The sequence below is a fragment of the Protopterus annectens genome, chromosome 4.part1 (assembly GCF_019279795.1).
Source record: "Protopterus annectens isolate FY-2018-M chromosome 4.part1, PAN1.0, whole genome shotgun sequence".
Lineage (NCBI taxonomy): Eukaryota > Metazoa > Chordata > Ceratodontiformes > Protopteridae > Protopterus > Protopterus annectens.
Genome location: NC_056734.1, coordinates 451,965,149 through 451,985,237, shown reverse-complemented (window position 1 = coordinate 451,985,237; position 20,089 = coordinate 451,965,149). Strand labels below are relative to the sequence as shown.

Sequence of the window (20,089 nt, the reverse complement as noted above, 5' to 3'; positions counted from 1 at the left end):
GATGAGGGCATGAGCAACAGTCCAGGTTATATACTTTGTGATTTTGGGTAGGTAGCAGCCAGTGCCCTCTGAATTGTACACTTTTCATTTTGCCCAAATCATTTAGCACCAGGTACATGGAGTACAAATACGTCCTTTGTATCTGGATTCTTAATCTGCTATGCTTTAAGTTTTCTGCTTACATTTTATTTATTTAAGGTATGTAGACTGGACTTAAGAGCCCTTCTGCACCTATAAACATGTTTTATAAGCAGTATATAGGAAAACGAAACATAACAATCTTTAGCAAATAGCAGAAGGAGATACAGGTAGCAGTGATTGAAAGTCTGGATTAATTCTGAATTACAAGTAACCTGTAGGTGGCATATTAAAACAGAATAATTCAGAGTCCCTGATGAGGAGTGGATTTGGAAAGTTGTTTTCTATTATCAAGTTTGTGGGATATTGATAAAAGAAAGGAAATGATCACTCTATAGTTGGAGTTTTCCAAAGTTAACAGTTTTCTGGAATTGAGGGGTCAGTTCATATTTCCAAAATACATGGAAGAAATACTTTTGCTTGTGCAGTTTTTGGTGCTTAATTTGTTGAGTCCAACAGGCCAGATGCATAGTGTTGGGGTGAGGGATGGATTTGTATAACTGTTAAGGTATTTGACTCATAGATACAAGGTACCACATTTGATGCTGACCTCTGGTAATGGACTAGGCTTGCAATAGTCTGCAAACTGATGATATAGTATTTACCTCTTTATAAACCTATAAACTTGTATGTCAGAATCAAGATATGAGAAGTTTCAGAATAAAAAAGTGTGAAGGTAACCTTTTGCAAGTGGCTTTCAGATACCATCACTTCTCTCCATGATTGACATACACAATAGAGTTCTGGTATGTGAAGATAACAAAGAAACAACTAGTAAAAACTGATAAAAGCAGATAAATTAAAAGAGGAGATATGGGTTCCTGCAGCACTCATGCTAGAATAGTTTTACCAGAACAGATGGGTGAGGTCTTGGGGTCACTACTCCCTTCTGAGGGGTGTGGTGATACACTGACTTTTAAGATTCTGTTTTATTTTACACAAACTGTAGATCAGCATTTGTCTGTGTTAGACAGAGGTGAACTAGACAAGAAGTTTGTTAATTTCCATAAAACCTTAGATGCTGACGTATTGCAGTAATGCCAGGTGACAGAAATGGACTGTCATCCTCCTCTTTCCTTATATTACATCCATAGTATACCATGGACAGGTAAAAATAAGGTGTATTATAAAAGAAGATAAGTTATTTTTTCCACATAAGGAGTCGATGATGAAGACTGCTAGCTGAAAACAGTTATATGGTCTTCATTCAAAAACATTCAGCGGTAGTTAAAACCAGGTCAAGGAGAACATGTCTTCCTTACTGTTTGAAGGAATATCACTTGTAGACAAAGTTTGAGTGGAGTACACTCGAGAAATCTTTAGAGGCAAAACAACCCACAGCTTTAATAATGGTTACCTGTTTCTTTGAGGTTGACATTTCTGATTCTGTTAAAGGTTTTAACGGCCAAATCCAACCACCATTTCTAATGTGTCACCAGGAGAATAATAAAGTAATCAGTGTGCATGCAGCTCAGCTCTTAAGTGACAGGTGACATTTCAGTATCGTTTTTCAGCACATAGTTCACCTGTGGATCTTCTGTAAGAACAATAACTAATAAATATCTGCCTTCAGCACTGTATGCTTCTTGTACTTTTTTACATCGGTCTCGTCTATTAACAATCCTATTAGACTACATTTATAATGATCCCATTTGTATTTCACACACCGTAAGAACTCATTTCCCAGGTTAATATGGAATCTGTTAGTCAGTCGCACCACAAAATTAGCAGTCCAGTAGTTTCAGGAAACCAGTATTCAGTTTACAAATGACTGACCTGCATTTCATTTTTCTTCTTTAGAAGCACATCTAAGAAAGACTATACCACTGTGATATAATTTCCTGTGACTAGATTCATATAGGTTCCTACAAGCCGAGAGTCCCTACAATATTTGGTGTGCCAAAGGTTCATAAAAATGTGGACAATCCCCCAATGAGACCTATTGTGGCATCAGAAGGCTCGGTCACTGCACCATTAGCAAAATGGCTTGATGAAAAACTCAAAGAAGTATTAAAGGAGGGGCCAGGAATTGTTAAAGACTCTTGGGACTTATTGAAGAATCTTAAGAAAGAAATTTTTGATAGAAAGATTATTTTTATAACCATTGATATTGTGGACCTCTTTTCCTCTATACCACATGAGGAAGGTATGCATTGGTTCGAGGAGGCCTTGATTAGTTACGGAAAATTTAGTAATAATGATTTTTATTTGATATTGACTTTGATGGAGTTAGTTTTAAGTAACAGTTACTTGCATTATGAAGGGGAATTCTTCAAGCAAACAAAGGGAGTAGCAATGGGGGCAAGATGTGCCCCTATTTATACGAACATTATCCTCTCAGCATGGGAGAATAAATTTATGCTGAATTCCCCTTTTACTAGGTGTTGGAAACTATATAAATGCTTCCTGGACGATATGTGTTTTTTATGGGTGGGGACTGAAGAAGAGTTTTTAGCCTTTTTTGAGCATATTTCCCAGTCAACGAATTTCCTGAAATTTACCTATATAAAGGATAATGAGAATTTAAAATATTTGGATATCTTTATAGGTAAAGGAGAAGATAATTTTTTCTCTAAAGTACACAGAAAAGAGAGCTATTCTAATTCAGTCCTTGCTTATAAAAGTGCACATCCCCATCACCAAAAGAAGGGCATTATTAAAGGACAATTTGTTAGGGGTAGTCGAATGACGTCAAGGGACCTTGACTTTTGTAAAGAATGTGAGAATTTAAGGGGAATGTTCTTGGCAAGAGGATACCCGGAAAAATTAATTGATGAAGTCGAAGAGGAAGTAAGAAAGGGAAGGTATAGTAAATTTAAACCTATTTTAGGGGGTATGGAGTGGAATGAACAGGAAGTGAGTAAGGTGAAATATGAAGGCAACAGTAATTTGGTCCTAGACTTTAGTGGGGAAGCTTTGAAAATCAGAAAAATGATAAAAAGTGAATGGATAAAATTTGGGGAAATATCTGACCTGAACCACCTTTTTTCTTCTCCGCTGAAGTGTACCTTTAGAAAAGGTAAGAGCCTTAAAAATTATTTTGAAAAGAAAGATCAGAAAATTAATTTGAAAGAGTGTAGAGTAGGGACATATAAATGCGGAAGATGCAACCAATGTTGGTTTGTACTTCCCAAAGATTCCCTATATATTAAAAGTAGAGATATCTTGATTCAAAGTAAGCAATATGCAAACTGTCAGACAAATGGCATTATTTATTTAGCTTCCTGTAAAATATGTGAAGCATTTTACATAGATAAATCAGAGAGAAAACTAAGGAATAGAATATATGAGCATTATTATGACATCAAGACTATGTGCATTAATAATGCTCTTTGCAGACATAAAGTGAACTGCGAGCTAGCCTCTTTCACTTTTTTTCTTTTAGAAGTAGTAAATAAAGATATAAGAGGTGGGCCATGGGAAACCTCTATTGAATATAAAGAACTTTTATGGCAATTGTTCTTAGAGGCGAATAGACCACCTGGATTAAATGATACCATATCTATTGACCCTGTATTGAAAATGAGAGCAGCCAAGCTTTGAACAATAGACAGTGATGTCTTAATATGTATGAATTTATATCAATTTTGTATTTTTGTTAAATGCTATTTATTTATATATGAATTTTTAAAAGCTAGCTCCATATAACAATGAAGATTTTCATATAAAACAAAAAATAAAAAAGTAAGAAAAAGTGGTTAGGACTGAATAAGTATTACCTCCTTATGACCAGTAGATGTCGCTTTGCCCATGTAATATATATTTATATGATGGATTTGATTGTATTTTTAACTTAATTAAAAGTGGTATATTTATTAAAGAATTTTAGAATAAAATACTTATATGTATATAGTTTTTATAAATAAATGTGTATTGTATTGCAATTATTAATATTATTTAAAAGTTGAAATTGTGTGTAATGAAATATTTTAGATTTGAGTATAAAATACTCAGGAGTATTTTTAATCATGTAATTATGAATTGAGCAATTAATCTATTAAGCTAATTATTGTTATTAGCTAGAGTATATAAAGCTGTAATGAATGCACTGAGTTTATTCTGCCATATCTGAGGAAGTAGTGGAAACGAAAACGCAGTGTGGACTTTCAGCGTTAATGTGATTTTGAACTGTGTTTGTTCCTGGTGTTGCTGTGCTTCTGACTTTTTTGGATTAAACGTTGGTGATCAACTTCATAAGAGCCTTATTTCCCCCACGAGTGTCACTTTGTGTACATTTATAATGATCCCATTTGTATTTCACACACTGTGAGAACTCATTTCCCAGGTTAATATGGAATCTGTTAGTCAGTCGCACCACAAAATTAGCAGTCCAGTAGTTTCAGGAAACCAATATTCAGTTTGCAAATTACTGACCTGCATTTCATTTTTCTTCTTTAGAAGCACATCTAAGAAAGACTATACCACTGTGACATAATTTCCTGTGACTAGATTCATATAGGTTCCTGCATATATGGCAAATAAGCTGTATTAGATGAAGTATGTTACAGAATTCTGTTTTTTAAAACATCTTCATTAAATCACAACTGCAACACTGGCATAGGAACAAATACATTAATAGAAAAGAAAAGAAAACAAACCATAGTAATATCTCTCCTTGTTGTAATGCCGTATGCATTTTTATCAATTATCATTCACTCCAACTTTACATAAACTGCACAGTTCCTGCCTTCTCGTAAACCTCATTCCTCCTCCCAAACATTCTGCATGCAGTTACCCAAAATCTAGCTGACTGAAAAGTGTATATTTGCACAATAATTGCCAGATATATACTTGGAATTGTTGTGTTCTGTGATATACAAGTACGAGCTTACTATGATACACATATTCTAACCTCGAGTAGTGACCCAGCACCTGACCAATCAATAAGGAAGGAAGCCCAGTACCTGACCAATCAGTAAGGAAGGAAGCATTGACTAACTGAAAGTGGTTTCATCTGTTAAGGGGTAAAGGTATATATGCTCACTTCAGGTAGCCTACAAAGAAAATAATATTAATATGAATAGGTGTCAGTTGGCTCATATTTATGTTTGTTCTGCTCAACATTTATAACTTCTCCTTAGAAAAGATAAATAAACAAGAACTCTACTTGAAAACTAGAATATAACAACAAAAATCCTCAAATCTTTGGATGATTGGTACCTGGGGCTCACTTCTTAACCTTCCTTATTCAAGCAACAAGTGGTCCACCAAAATGCTGCCCCTACCAGAAATCAAATACCCCTTCTTTATGTTAATATAGGGTTGCTTCACCAGGTAGGAAATAGTTTGATGGCCAAGCTGATTGGGACCAAAATAATAGTACAGATGGGGTTTGATAAAACCAATGTGCCTGTAAATTAAAAAATCACAAGCAAGGATGGAGGGTTACTGTGAACAAATATCACTAAAGCCAAGTGTAGCTTTAAAGCTGATTCAGTACATGTAATATTTTTTATGAGTTCATTATTGCTGGATGCTCCTATCCAGTCCTAATGGTTTCCTCATGCATAGCATTTAATCATATCCCCACCCACAAATAACCATGTAATTTGCTATTTTATTTACGTATCTAAAACTCATTTTGACATCAGTGTTACTTTTTTATAAAAAAACAGCTGTACCGTTCTAAGATATTTGGGGTCCTATTCATAGTCCCTTATGCACATTGAAGCATGGCTAGTCTGCAGTATTCTTCTAAGTAAAGATTTGCACATAATAGAACAAGGCACACATGCAGTCATTATAGATGGCTTTGCTGTATTGTGTAAGTGCTTTAATTCATACACAGAGTGGCTAAGCCAGGTGCCCCTCCCTGATCATACATGATTGAACAAGCCTGCAACATTCAGAACTGATTGCTCCAAACAAGGTTACTCACTCAACAGCAATCACTTAGTACACAATAGAGCTGCACTTGGCATGGCAATAACCCTTCAGTACTAGTATATCCCCCAGTGGTGAACAACATGCTAGAACTGCCAAAGGCAAAAAAAAAAAACATGACATCGCCACTGCGTGCTAGGAAACTCCTTACCAGCAATGGAGCTTTCTACAATGCAGCCACACCTGGTACCATGTGGAAATGTGTGCAAACCCTACAGTCTGAACATGGCAAGGTCCCACTAATGCACAGCACCAGACCCCTGACTAGAGTTGCATAGTACTGTACTGTACTGTTCAACATAGTATACTACAGCAGTGTGTGCATGTGTGGGTGTGAGTATACATGAGTGTGCATGTGTGCGTGTGTGTGTGTGTGTGTGTGTGTGTGTGTGTGTGTGTGTGTGTGTGTGTGGCTGCTAGCATTGTCTGACAGTTGGCTTAGAGAGGATTAAAGTGCTGTTAACATGCTCTTTCCTGTGATCCAGAGGATTGATTCCCTCAGCCTCCATTGCCTAACTGTGTGACTCTTAGCAAGTCACTTAACCAGAAACTGCTCCCGGCCTGAGTCTGAAAAATGTCCATGAAGATCAGTATTCTACCCCAAAAAACAAATAAAAATAAAATAAATAAATAACTGAAATGAAAACAGGAGTGCACTATGCATTAGTGTGTGCAATTCATAGACACAAGTCAACTTTTGTACACTACTGCTAGAGATGACAAGCCATGTCTATGCATCAAGATGTAAAATGCTTCTATATTGGACATAATCTGCAGAAGTTTCATATAACTCTGCCTGAGAATACTAGGACCCATCTTTGAAAGTGTACTAAAATTAGAATCTTCAAGTGGTATTCCTGCTTAAAAGGTAACACATACTGAACAATCTGAACACTGAAAAAAATGTTTGTCAAGCAAAACAATAACTTCTATAGCATCAGTATTTAATACAGCTGAACCAGCCTTGTGAGCAAGCATTACATTTTGTCATGTCAGTAATGGGAATTGGAAAACCTTGTGATGATATAAAGCACTGCTTATTACTTGCCAAGTCAAGAATGTATATACTATTCTTTCAAATAAATATATAATTCATATTTTGTAATTTTTAAACTTTGTTTTATATGAGTGTTTGATTCTGTTCTGTTCTGAAAAATATACGCTGTTAGCAATGTGCAGTGTTTTTCAGAATTTAATGTTCTGGTATATGCCATGATAACTACTATTTCAGATTTATCATTCTGTATATATATTTTTTAAAGATACTGTAACCCAAGACTTAACCTTAACATTGTTCAAATGTATGTTTGGAATTTTATTGGAAAAAGAGCATCTTTTAGTCTGTTTGTGATAAGCCAGTGACTGTATCTCCACTGTCTGTTATTACAGGCATTCATTACAAATAATAACGTTTAGCAAGTTAACAACTAGTTTAGGTCCTGCATATACAATCAGTTAAAATGTGTCTTCATACATTACCAAAATACTAGAAGAATGATAATAGTCTTGTTTACTATCTCTCTTTCTAATCAAGAGCTAATGCTATTTTGACTACTTTGGCAGTTGTCAGTAGTAAAAGAGTTAAGCAACAATTTCAGTCTCAAGTCTGTTCTCTTACAACATTTTCTGTCATCTGCAGCAAAATGTATTTGCTCTCTGCTTAACTGATTACATTTTAGTTTTAACAATACACTGTAAGCTTAATAAAGGACTATCAAATTAAAGAAATGGCTAGACGATCTGAACATCTGACCTCATAAGACAACACACTGCTCCAGAGATGAGTTTCAGTTTAACTTAAAGCTTGAGTAACAACAGCTGATATACAACTTGGTAAAAAATACGATACAGAGTTTAGAGAATATCTGATTTATGTTCTGCATGTACAAATTCTTTTCAGTATGTGAACTTCTCCAGCCTCTTTCCATGGTATTGTAATTACTTAGTCTGAGTATATGTAGTGATGAAACTTACCTGAGCATGGGTGAAGTTGAACACATCCTGGATGTCATCACCATGAGAAATCAGCACTACCCTTCCTAATTTAGGAGGAATCACTATAAAATAAATTATTTGGTCTGGGTCTTTAGGTTCACGACTAACCACCGTCACATTTAAATGTTGTCTTGTGATCTGATGATGAGTTCCTACAAATACACAATGCAAAAGGAGTTGGCTACTCATTTTGTTTTGACATTCTGAAATTAAGAATTAACTTTTGTTATATATATTGTAAGTTCACTTTGCATTTATGATGTACACCAAATCACTACATTTCATACAAACTACAGAGCCCTGTTACATTTTCAGTTCCTTCTGTATTAAGTCGAACCAAACCAAATAATTTTTGCATTATAATAAGCAACAGTGGTTGCAATGGTGCAGCAGTTAGCATTGTTGCCTCACAGCAAAAGGTTCTCTGGTTTGATTCTTGGCTGGCATGCCTTTTCTGCAAAGTCTGCATGTCATTCCTGCATTTGCATGGGTTTCCTCTGGGTGCTCCAGTTTCCTCCCACATTCCAAAGACATGTGTCTGGAGGATTTCTCCCTGGGCCTCAGCTGAAAATGGGCAGTGTCCCAGTCAGACTTTCCCAGTAAAGAAATGTTAAATATATAAATAAATAGATACCTCTTAGTCTCAGGAAAGGGATCAGTGTTAACATGAAATTCAATCCTTTTGGACCAGATACATATAATATCCATTGAAATTTTGACTTTTAATTTAATTATATTTATATTATTAATATAATATCTATCTAAAGGGCTCCTAATTATAATCAATAAAATGTAGAAATTGAAAGGTAATCATATGATCAACTCCATCTGCATATCAAAGTAAAGCTATATTAATGTTGTTGCTCTGAATATCTCTCAAGTGTTTTGAACTCTATGCATAGTTATTTACTGTACAATAAATAGTCTTTATAACTGTCAAGATATTCTCATCACTATAGACAAAGAGAGTACATAGTAACCAGCAGAAAGTTCTTATACTGTTACTGCAAAATACAGCATGGACTTTTCCTGATATCTGCAGCCATTATTCTGTACTGATATGATAATGGAACAAGGTAATGGAGGCCCATCCAAAAAAAAGGAAAAATCAGGCAGACTAATTCTTCCGGTTTAGAAGGAGTGTTTGATTTTTCTGTACAACATGACCATCACAGTGTAATGGTTAGTTTCTATCTTTGTAATGAGTTTAGTATTTAAACTAAAGCTGTTACAGTGCTGTAGGGGATATAAATCAGTACCAAAGAACTGGTTCTAATAAAGCATATCTGACTACATTTTCCCACTTTATCTATCTTCAATAGCTGACTGTAGGCATCTATCTTCTGGTAGCCGTTATCTACCTTTCTCTTAGTTTCTGATATTGTTAGACTACTTGTGTCCTTGAGAGTAATTTTATACAATCGGAGGCTTTATTTCTGCTGTCATTTTAGAACCTGACATTTGTCCTTGCATCTTAACCACGATTCCTTTATGGGGCACTAGAAGTTATTCATTGGTTACTTTTAGTATACTCTAAATTAGATAATGTTCAGATTAATATGTTAATTGCTGCTGTGAATTTATGCTCTTACATAATGTGTTTTACTGTAATGGGAGATTCTTTATCCTGTAGACCACAACTGCCATGGCAAGCCTCCCCCCTCCCTGGGCTTTTTTATGTACATGTTCATACTTAGACTTTAAGGATTTAAAATGATGATTTGCATTAAATGACTTTAAAAGCTATGTTATATTCTTCCTTTTCATTAAAGACAATATTATTATTTTGCAGCATTAAAAGCATTGGGAATACTTCACTGTAAATCTTTAGGAGAGTAATTGCCTATTATACTTTCATTTTAGCATTTGATTTGATCATATTACAGTTTTACAATAAACTTGGTTCTTTATTTTTTTAGAAAGAATATTGCCAGCAAAAATCTGCCCCATTTTTCTAGCCTATATACCTAACTTACAAGAACATATATTCCCTGGGACCATTTCTTAAAAGTGGCGTAAAACAGTTCAAAGTACTCTGATTTCGTAAAGAATAATATTTCTGATGCTTGGTTATCCTGAACATGTAAATATGAATACAACACACACAAATCATAGATTAAGTAAGGCTGGGGCATCTGATTCTATATGACAGATCTAAAGGAAGTGTTTCTACTGTTTATAGTAAACTGGGTAATATGAACTAACTTTGCTTGGTTACTTTGTTTATGAAGACCAGATCATTAGTTCAATATGCATTTTTGGCACAATTGTTTTTTGTTAGGAAAAATCAAGTTGTTGGGAAAGTAGGTCCAGGGTCCCATTTGTTGTTAAAGGGGGTCCAAATTGGAAAGCGTTGGCTCAAAGAAGTTTTAAATGTGAAAATAAATTTGGATGTAAAAAGAAAATGTTAAATACTACATGTAAGGCATTATCGGTACTCATTATATTACTACTGTTGTTCAGTCTTACATTTTTATGTGGGAAAATGGACAGGGCTGTATATGACAGAGTTTTAGAACTTTAAAGATTCGTACATTTATTTTTTATTCATTGATGTACTTACCGGTTGTTCTGCAGGTAAGTAGACTGGTCTATTGACCCTTTTCAGCTATGACCAGTGCTCAAAGAGCAGAGAATATATCATGATTTTTCTAATGAACAATATTATATGCAAAATGAGTACATAAAAAAAATGTATAACATAAAGATAAGATTCAATGCAGATAGGGTAAGATTAAAAGACCCAGTCGGAGTGCATTGACAGAAAAATAAAGAAAAACATATAAAAATGCAAACTAATACAGTACAATTTTATATATATATATATATATATATATATATATATATATATATATATATATATTTATATATATATATATATATATATATATATATTTATATATATATATATATATATATATATATATATATATATATATATACATTCCTGTATACATGTGAAATATATGAGATACTCTTTAAGTGCATCCTTGAAGCTTTAATAGTTTCTGTTTTTTTTAAGTCAGAAGGCAGGTGGCTTCAGGTAGTAGGTCTAGAGAAGGCTATCTCTCCCCTGCAGCAGTTTTAAATGAAGAACATACTAGAATGAAACTGTTGTACATAAGAGATGTTTTGTAATGGTAGTTCATGGGACCAGCAAAGGTCCTTAAGGCTTTAAAGGGGAGGGGGGTAGTGTCTTGTAAATTAGAGCACTTAGAAGAAAAATGGCCTTAAGAGGCACTGAAAGCCAAATTTATTTTTTAGGAAATTATAATGCTGCATCTGGGGCTAGTAATAGAATGAATCTGCAGATTTTATTCTCAGCAGTCTGTATTCTGTGAGTATTGTGAGGTGAATGCATAAAAAAGATAAAGAAGACCGTATTTCAATTTGGGTATTAAAATATTTTCAGCAATGACTCTACAAGCAGTTGGAGAAAGGAGATGCCAGATCTTATAATATAGTTTTAATTGAGTATGGTTGTTATTAGTTATACAATCTTTGTGTATGTGTGTGTGTGTGTGTGTGTGTGTGTGTGTGTGTGTGTGTGTGTGTGTGTGTAGGGTCAAGTATAAGGGATAGGTACCTTTGTTCATAGACATTGCATATTATGTTCCCATTAAGATCTTAAGATATTGAAGCTTATTGTAGCAGTCCTATTGTTTAGACTACAGATGGAGTTCTACAGTACTCAGGTATGACTGCAAATGCTATATTGCACCAAAGAGTAATTGGGATGATGGATGGCCCCCAGATTGTGCCCAAGGCACTTTCCCTTTTCACTTCCCCCCACCCAAGCTACACTACTGACATAATGGGCCATAGCTGTTAGCTCATTCACTCCATTGGAGCTCAGGAAGTTTGTGCTGTAACATCCAATGGGTAGATCCAAAGCCTTTTGACAGAATCAAATTATGTCTTCACAATTCAAACAAATGTTCTTATCTCTGGAACCGTAGGGGTTATGAAAGAAGTATAAATGGCAAACCCTTCAGCACTCGTTATTTTTATAGTGGTAGTATTCTTTAGGTTTTAGGTCTTAAAATGAATTTTATAATTCACAGTAAACATAGTAAATATTACATTTGTAATATTTTGTAAACTGCTTACAATATCTCAGCAACCACTCAAGCTACACACATACTATAAGCAGCATTTTATTCATCTAGCTGGGAGCTTTCATAAGAGGCTAAGGAGTTCTGTCTGTGTTTTGTGATTGCTGAGATATTTAGAAAAATGTGAAAATTATATCTATATAAATTAATATAATAAAAACAACAGTTAATATCTCTTAACCTGCACTAGACAGAGGTCAAATATTAATGCAGTTGAGTTTACCATTGTGAAGTTGTAAGATGAAATATTTTAACATCTTGTACATAGCAAGGTTTTGGAATTATTGATGCAAATATGAACAAGCAGTATTTGACACCTAGAGGCGTCACTAGGAATTAACTGGAGATGTACCTGGAGGCGTCACTCAGATGTAATGAGTTAATGTGCTCAAGCAGTTGCTTGTTTAACATTTTTTCAATATCTTGGTAATAATGTACAGGGTAGAAATAGGTCTGTAATCTGTCAGGCCATTTGGAGAATTGACTTTAGGAAGAGGGATGTAGCTGCATGCTTGAATGTGCCGTGAGGAAGAGGTTAAAGATATGAGTAAGGGGTTTAACAAATTTTTTCATCTGTAAGCCTTAGGAAGTCAATTGACATTTGCTGGATTTAGATCCTGAATTGTCGAGTTTGAGAAGCAGGGACTGTTTTACTAAAATTTTAAAGAATTATAAAAGTTGCTATATAAAAAGCTAGAGAGTACAGATTGGGGGATGAAGATTCTTGTTCTTTGTTGGTGGAGGAGTAAATTGTTGAAAAGACTTTAGTTATGTTTGTTATAGTGGACTGAAAAAAAGTGAGCATAATCATTAGCAAAGATGGAATGATTCAGTACTACTGGTTCATTTTTGGTAGCTGAAGAGTTATTTAACATTGCTGTTAAGCATTTTATTTCTTTCCAAACCAGATAGGATCTAGACTATTCTGCTTCCAGTTTCCAGCCAAAGTACAGGACTTTTGCAGTATTTTCTGCAATCCTTGTTTCTTTCCTTAACCTCGGAAATATTTGATGTAGCTGTGTATTGTCAGAGTTACTTTTTCAGTTATTCCAGGTTGAATCTCTGGCTATAATTTTGTTTTTAATATCCTCTAAAAGCCAAAGGCAACACTGTGATCTAAGCCTTTTTTTCAGGGGGTACATTGTATCCTGACTTGTGATTAGTTTTGTGTTGAGAAATTCTAAACCAAAGGTGAGTTCAGACATGGCATACAGGGACCCAGTCAATAGCACTGAGTCGGGTGTTACAATTTGGTAGCTTATTATTAGGGAAAGATCTTCCTTCAATTATTTGATTTGGGATTTTTTTATGTGCTCTAAATGACGTAACAGATTTAATGGGTGAGTGATCGATCAGAGCACTAGGGAGTATTTTAGTGTGATGGCACCTATTTTGCATATTGGTTATTATTAGGTCAAGCATGGAGGTAGAGACAGTATATAAAGGAGATATTACGAATGCTACGGTTAGGCATGTACAGGAAGTGGTTCAGAAATACAAATTTCATTTTTCAGACATGCAAATTTTATTTAAAGGTATTTTGGGGGGGGGGGTCAGGTTTACAACCAAACTTTTGAACTTGAAATGCAAATGGCAATGTATGTAAATGTCTATGAAGGCTGAAATTTAAAATAAATGTTTCCATGAAACTTTCAATTAGTCTGAAGTGGATAAAAATGTTAAGTAATATTTAGTTAATTGCCATGACAACTGCTCCTCTTAATTATGACTGATTTGATTTATATTGCACAATGTTTTTTTTTCATAGTCTCTGCAGCATAATCAATGGTTTTGAAAGCTTAACTCCATAGCTCTATGCCAGTAAAGTGTTTGGGTGGAGTCTGCTGTGTTATTACTGACCTTGTTTTTAATTTTTACCTTTACTCTTGTATTTGAGATGTGTTAATATGCCTCATAGGGATATCAATAAATGTCTTACAGGTCCAGAGGAGATTAGGGCAAATCCACTCAGGCCAGCATTACCGTAGGTGGGAATGTCATTAGGACATTGATTTATTTTTGATAGAGAGATCTCAGCTGTATATCTGATTATGTTCTCCTCAGGAATCTGAGGAAATTTATTTGGGACAATCTGTGATTCATAATGAGTACCAAAGAACCCTGCTATGCATTTAGGATCAGTAACCTATTCACTATTACTTACAGAGCAGAATGAGTTTGGACCTTCCAGTTAAGTTGTTTAATTTTTTCCAGATCCTTCTGGGGCTGCATATGAGATATTCCTGACACTGTTTAGAAACAGAGCTTTTAGCTTGTTGGTTAGGATTTTTGTGCCCACACTGTATAGAACACTGTTTAAAGCCACATGGAAGATTTACGCGTTTCACGTCTTGCAGGCAGATTTGTGGACCATTCTTGCTTTTCTTTTTTATGTGGCAGCCAGATGTTAAGGAAATACTGAAATATACAGCCATTACCAGTTAGAGTAGGGAAACATGTCCCATCATAATTTGTACCTCATTCCATCAATGGTACTGCAGATCATCTTACTAGCTTGGAGAAGAGACATTTCTTTCTTTGCAATACTGTATATTATCTTACAGGATATAAGTGTAATGCATGTGTCATTGAAAGGGGAACACCCACAGAAGGTAGACTGCATTTTGGTAAGTAGTTGGGACATTAGTAGTGCACAGAGGTATGATTTTCATTAAGAGAATTTGGTCTTACGGGCTCAGAGATTTGTTGAGAGAATCCATGTTAAGTAAATGCAGAAACTCAGGAAGATTTGTCTTGGTTCTTAGTGTAGATTAAAGTCTGTACATAACTAGTCAGTTTGTAGTGCACTTGAGGAAACTGGATATCAAGAAACTCATTTGTTGCCAGTTATAGGAAAATTCTCAGCCTCAGAATGGACCAAGCAGCATTTATGAGTACACCATCTGAATTTGTGGTCCGTATTACTAGGGAACTAGACAAGCCATCTGTAGTCATGGTCATTAGTGCTAGGGAACTAGACAGCCCATCTGTAGTCACAGTCAGTAGTGCTAGGGAACTAGACAAGCCATCTGTAATCATGGTCAGTCATGCTAGGGAACTAGACAAGCCATCTGTAGTCATGGTCAGTCGTACCATTGATGGAATGAGGTACAAATTATGATGGGACATGTTTCCCTACTCAAACTGGTAATGGCTGTATATTTCAGTATTGCCTATGGGTTGGGAGGGTGGCCTAATGGTTAAGATGTTTGCCTTACAAACACAAGGTGCAGAGTTTGAGTCTCACAAGGGATAATTGGCTAGGCTTACAATGGCTTGCAAGGGCAGTTAGCCTAGTACTAACCTATGAACCTATGGACAAGTCATCTGTAGTCATTGTCAGTGGTGCTAAGGAACTAGACAACCCATCTGTAGTCATGGTCAGTAGTGCTAGGGAACTAGACATCCCACCTGCAGTCATGGTCAGTAGTGCTAGGGGAAAAAGATAACTGTGTCATTTCTTTTAAGCAGTATACTACTTCTCCTTTACTCGTAGTGCCAGACCTCTGACTTTGGAACAAGTTGTATTCTTAGATAAATGGACTGAGGTAAGAGAGCATCTGGCTTTATTCAGGATTAACTACAGGCACACTTGCATTGATTATTTTAAATGCTTCACAACGCATTAGTGGCTAAGCAATGGATGGTGCAATAGATAGGACTATCACACAGTGAAGAGGCTTGTATGACAAAGCTAAACTGTCTGGTGATTTGGCAGACTTTAAGGATTCCCTGTGGGATGCACGGCCAGAGATGCTGGGTGGGTGGATTGGTGAGACAACGGAGATGATTTTTCTGAGCTATGATACAGAATCGGAATTGCCTAGACATGGTAAGGCCTTGCTGTGTCTAATTATGGTGGCGGCCAAAAAAGCAATTACTAGAGAATGGAAATCAAAATCTAAACCAACTATATAAGAAGTAGTGAATATAGTAACTGAGATAAAGCAACTGGAAGTGGGGTCTTTAGAAAAAGGTAGGAGCAAACTACAAAGAAAAAAATGGGAATTGTGAGAACAATATGTACAGGGGAGGTATGAGGTTTAAAAGGCGGCAGGACTTAAATGAGCTATGTAATGTTTGACTGAAAATGATTGGGTAGATTATAAGTAATGCATAATGTTTGCAACTGGGAGTGTGTTAGTATGGTTTGTGATGTAAAATGTTTGCAGCTAGGATTATGTCGCTGTGGTTTGTTTTCATTTGTATAAATGTATGATTGCCTATGTCATAAGTGATGGTTTAATAAAAATGTTTCTTTCTTAAAGAAAAGGACAGGAAATGAATAGCATATAACATTGCTTAAGTTATATGATATAGAGCGATATATGTGAAATATAATGTTTGTAAACGTGAACTTGTTAATACAGTTTGATTGCTTTTATATAAATGTAAATTTGCCTATGTCACAAATGATAATTCAATAAAAGTGTTTAAAAAAAGGTGATGCCTGTCTGCTGAGTAATTTAATACATGTGAGCTTTAATTACTTAAATGAATGAATCAGTTTTTTTTCTGGTGGGGCTTGAGTAGGGTATTCAGAAAAATGATTATGAAAGTAACAAGTAGCATAAACGTATAAGGAACCTAAGATTACAATGCTCCAGCAAACAGTAAAAGGTACTCACCAGTACTGTATTTACTTACAGCCTGTGGGAGGAAGACAAAAAAACACCAAGCACTTCAGGTTTATAAAGCACAGTGCCAAGAGGTCAATCAAACATTTCTGTGATGAGGGGACTTTCTTATTCATTGTAGAGCAGTAAAAGAATATCTACCCAGAACATTAATTTATTTAATAAAGATTGAAGAAAGAGATATAGTATCTAGTTCAGTAAGAATGACAAGTCTTCTGAATGTTTCAAATGACCAGTCTCTCAAACAAAAGTGCAAATTTATCCCACAGATCACAAGTCTAGTTTGGCCTTGTTGTGTCAAAAAATGTGACAGGTCACTTAAATCATTACTATTACTTCATCTTTGTGGTTCGGCAGAGGTAGCTTACTAAGTTATTGAATAGGGGGCAGTGAGATGCCCTTTAAACACAGACATTCTGGAATCCTTTCACTCCACTCCCCCCCAAGGACATAACATGAAAAAAGCTACAGTTAATGACCTAAGCAGGGCCAGCCTTAATGAGTAGCAAAGTAGGTGATCACATAGGATACCATGCTTGCTGTGTTTGCAGGGGAGCTCTTTCCCTGTTTATTTGTTTATTTTTCTTTTTCTGCACTGAAAAATAAATAAAGCAGCACAAAAGAAAAAGCACCCACAGAACACTGGGTGATGAAGGAGACAGTCCATATATTATGTTGAGTTTAAACGTTTTGAGGTTACAGGAGTAATGACCTCACAATGTTCAAATGTAGGCACTCAGGTACATCTAAAGGAAGTGATTTTTGTTTTTGTATTTATATACATGAAGTAAAATCAGAGATGTTCTACAGAATTATGGATGGAGTTCAAGGAGGGATGCTGTAAGTTAGTGTTAACTACTATTTTAAAATAATGTGGGCAGCGATCGACAGACACTTTTTTGACAATACATCTGGCTTTGTATGGAAATTTGAGATGAGAGGAATGGCATGGTAATGAGATAAGTGTGATCATTGTTTTTACAATATTGCTACCAGTGATTAACAAGATATTTTTGGCAGTATTTCTGTCTTTGCAATTTGTGTGCACAGTTGTTATGTGGGGAATGACATGGTGAGAAGTGTTATTACTATTTTACAATAATGCTAGAAGTGACCGTCAAGATATTTTTGGCAATATTTCTGGCTTTGTAATTTGTGTGGATAGTTGAGGTCAGACAAGTGCTATATATTTTTTACAGGGATGCTGTCAGTAATAAACCAGTTGTTTTGGGTGATATTTCTCATACTTTATGATATCTGTGGAGCAGCTTGGATTGGAATGCTTTAATGTGTGGCAGCTTTCTTGTATGGACTATGAAAGTGAAATAATAGTATATAGCCATAAGATATCATGGCTAAAACTGCTAGGTGGGGGTTGTGGTTGGCTGAATGAATGTAAATGACCCTCTTGTCTTTTTGCTCAGTTTAAAACAATTGTTATCTGGCTTTACAGAACTAGTGTGCATTTGTGAGAAGTAAGATAGGCTACTTAACTAGACACCTGATATGCACAGGCAGATTAGGCATAATTGCTGTGGCTATCTTCCTTTGAGGGAAATGACTAGTTACCTGCTGCTGTTTGCTTATTATTTTGACTTTGCAGGACTAATGTGAATATTTGAAACAATGTGTAATATTTTGTGTGGCAACTGCTTGGAGCAAAGGTGAAATACATTACATGGTCATCTTCTTTTATCACAATCAGATACCTGAATTGTACGTAGAAGTAGCCGTAACCATTTAGTGTGGATTGCCTGGATGAAAGTAACTGACCCCTTTAACACTTGTTTACTTTAGCAGTCATTGCTCAAAAAAAGAGATAAATGCATTATAGAGTGCCCAGACCTGTAGAAATTCTGGGGATTGGTGGCCCCTACATACAAAGGTTGTATAAGTACATTTTGAAATGGGCTAAGTAATCACCTCTGTTCTGAACACCAACTAGTCTAAAACCAACCCTGATCATAGTGTACACAGAAGGCTGCTGTATTTGTGTGAGTGGCTGGATATACTATCTTTATTTCTTTAACAATTCTCCCAAACTTCAGAGATTGTTATATATTGTGTTGTGCTGGAGACAGTGTGGGCATTATGTTTTTAAACTTTCATCATAAACTTCCGAGAGGTATACAGAGAATTACTACAGTTTGTGTAGGAGCACTGCACTATCTCTAGAAGTAGCAAGTTGTAAACATTACTATAATCTTTTTTTTCATTTCATCACAGTCAAATATCTAATGCATGTACAGGTGGCTATCTCTTGAAAGAGAGTAAATATATATGTCTGACAACACATATATCTTCTATTTGTTTTATTAGCTTTGTCTCAGTCTGACATCAGAAGGGTAAACAGAAGGCAACTGTCTTTTTTGGGGTATCGGTGAGGAAACATGCTGTATATAAATATAATAGCAGCAGAAGCTTGAAATATGACTGTCGGCATTTCTGCCTTAATTGTAATTGGAATTTAATATCATAAGGGGAAGAATAAAAAGTGACTACCTATTTTGGGGTGAGGGGTGGAGATTAAAGGCATGTGCTATTCCCAGATATAATTTATGTATCCTTGCAAACGTTTGCATTCTCTTCTTATTGTGAAGTTATGTTTGGTTAGCTTTGAGCATTAAGTTAGATACAATTTATTTCTTCACTGAAGCAAAAAAGTAGGATCCTATTTCTGATGATTGCTTGCATTAAGACTCACTGGGATACGCAGTAGCAATGGCCTCCCCCAGTCTGACGTGGGCCTAGACAAGGCTGCAAGGATACAGGATGATTGCCATCCACTTAAAGGGCAGTTTATTCAGAGAATTGTTATTATTATTAGCATCATTATTACCTTATTTAGTTTGTATTTAGTTTTTGTGCTTTAGGCAATGAGAGATTAAAAAGACAGACAACATAGCATACACCGTGGGGCTTCTGCTCCTTTTACCCTCCACAGTAGGACCACAAGTCACTTAAAATTATGTACAGCAGAGGTGCGGGGGGAGCCAGCTTCCTTGGTTGACATGAATAGTCATCTCAGCATTCTCATTACCTCCTTTGAGTTTAGCGGATCATAACTGTGTGTAATTATTAGTAATGTATAAAATGGTTTTGAAGAGGGAGAAGGTACAGCAGAAGGATATAATGATTTGGAATGGAGATTTGGTATGGTGTCTATAGGGATGTTATGACTGTACAGATTGGGACACGTTTAAATAATCTTATGGTGATGATTTGGACAATGTCTTTGATGTGATATGCTCCTATATTGTTTTTTTGTAGGGATATGATTGTACCATGTAAACAAGTTAATGTTTACCCAAATAATCAGCC

At 35.5% G+C, this 20,089-nt stretch overlaps 1 protein-coding gene across 1 annotated transcript in view; it reads right to left on the bottom strand.

Moving 5' to 3' along the window:
• The window catches only part of CSPG4 (chondroitin sulfate proteoglycan 4), an 881,559-nt gene that overhangs the window by 79,333 nt on the left and 782,137 nt on the right, over positions 1-20,089 (bottom strand). Inside the window, exon 8 of the mRNA XM_044070270.1 lies at positions 7,996-8,168. Within this exon, the coding sequence (XP_043926205.1) occupies positions 7,996-8,168 (173 nt within the window). The remainder of the gene's footprint in view (positions 1-7,995; positions 8,169-20,089) is intronic.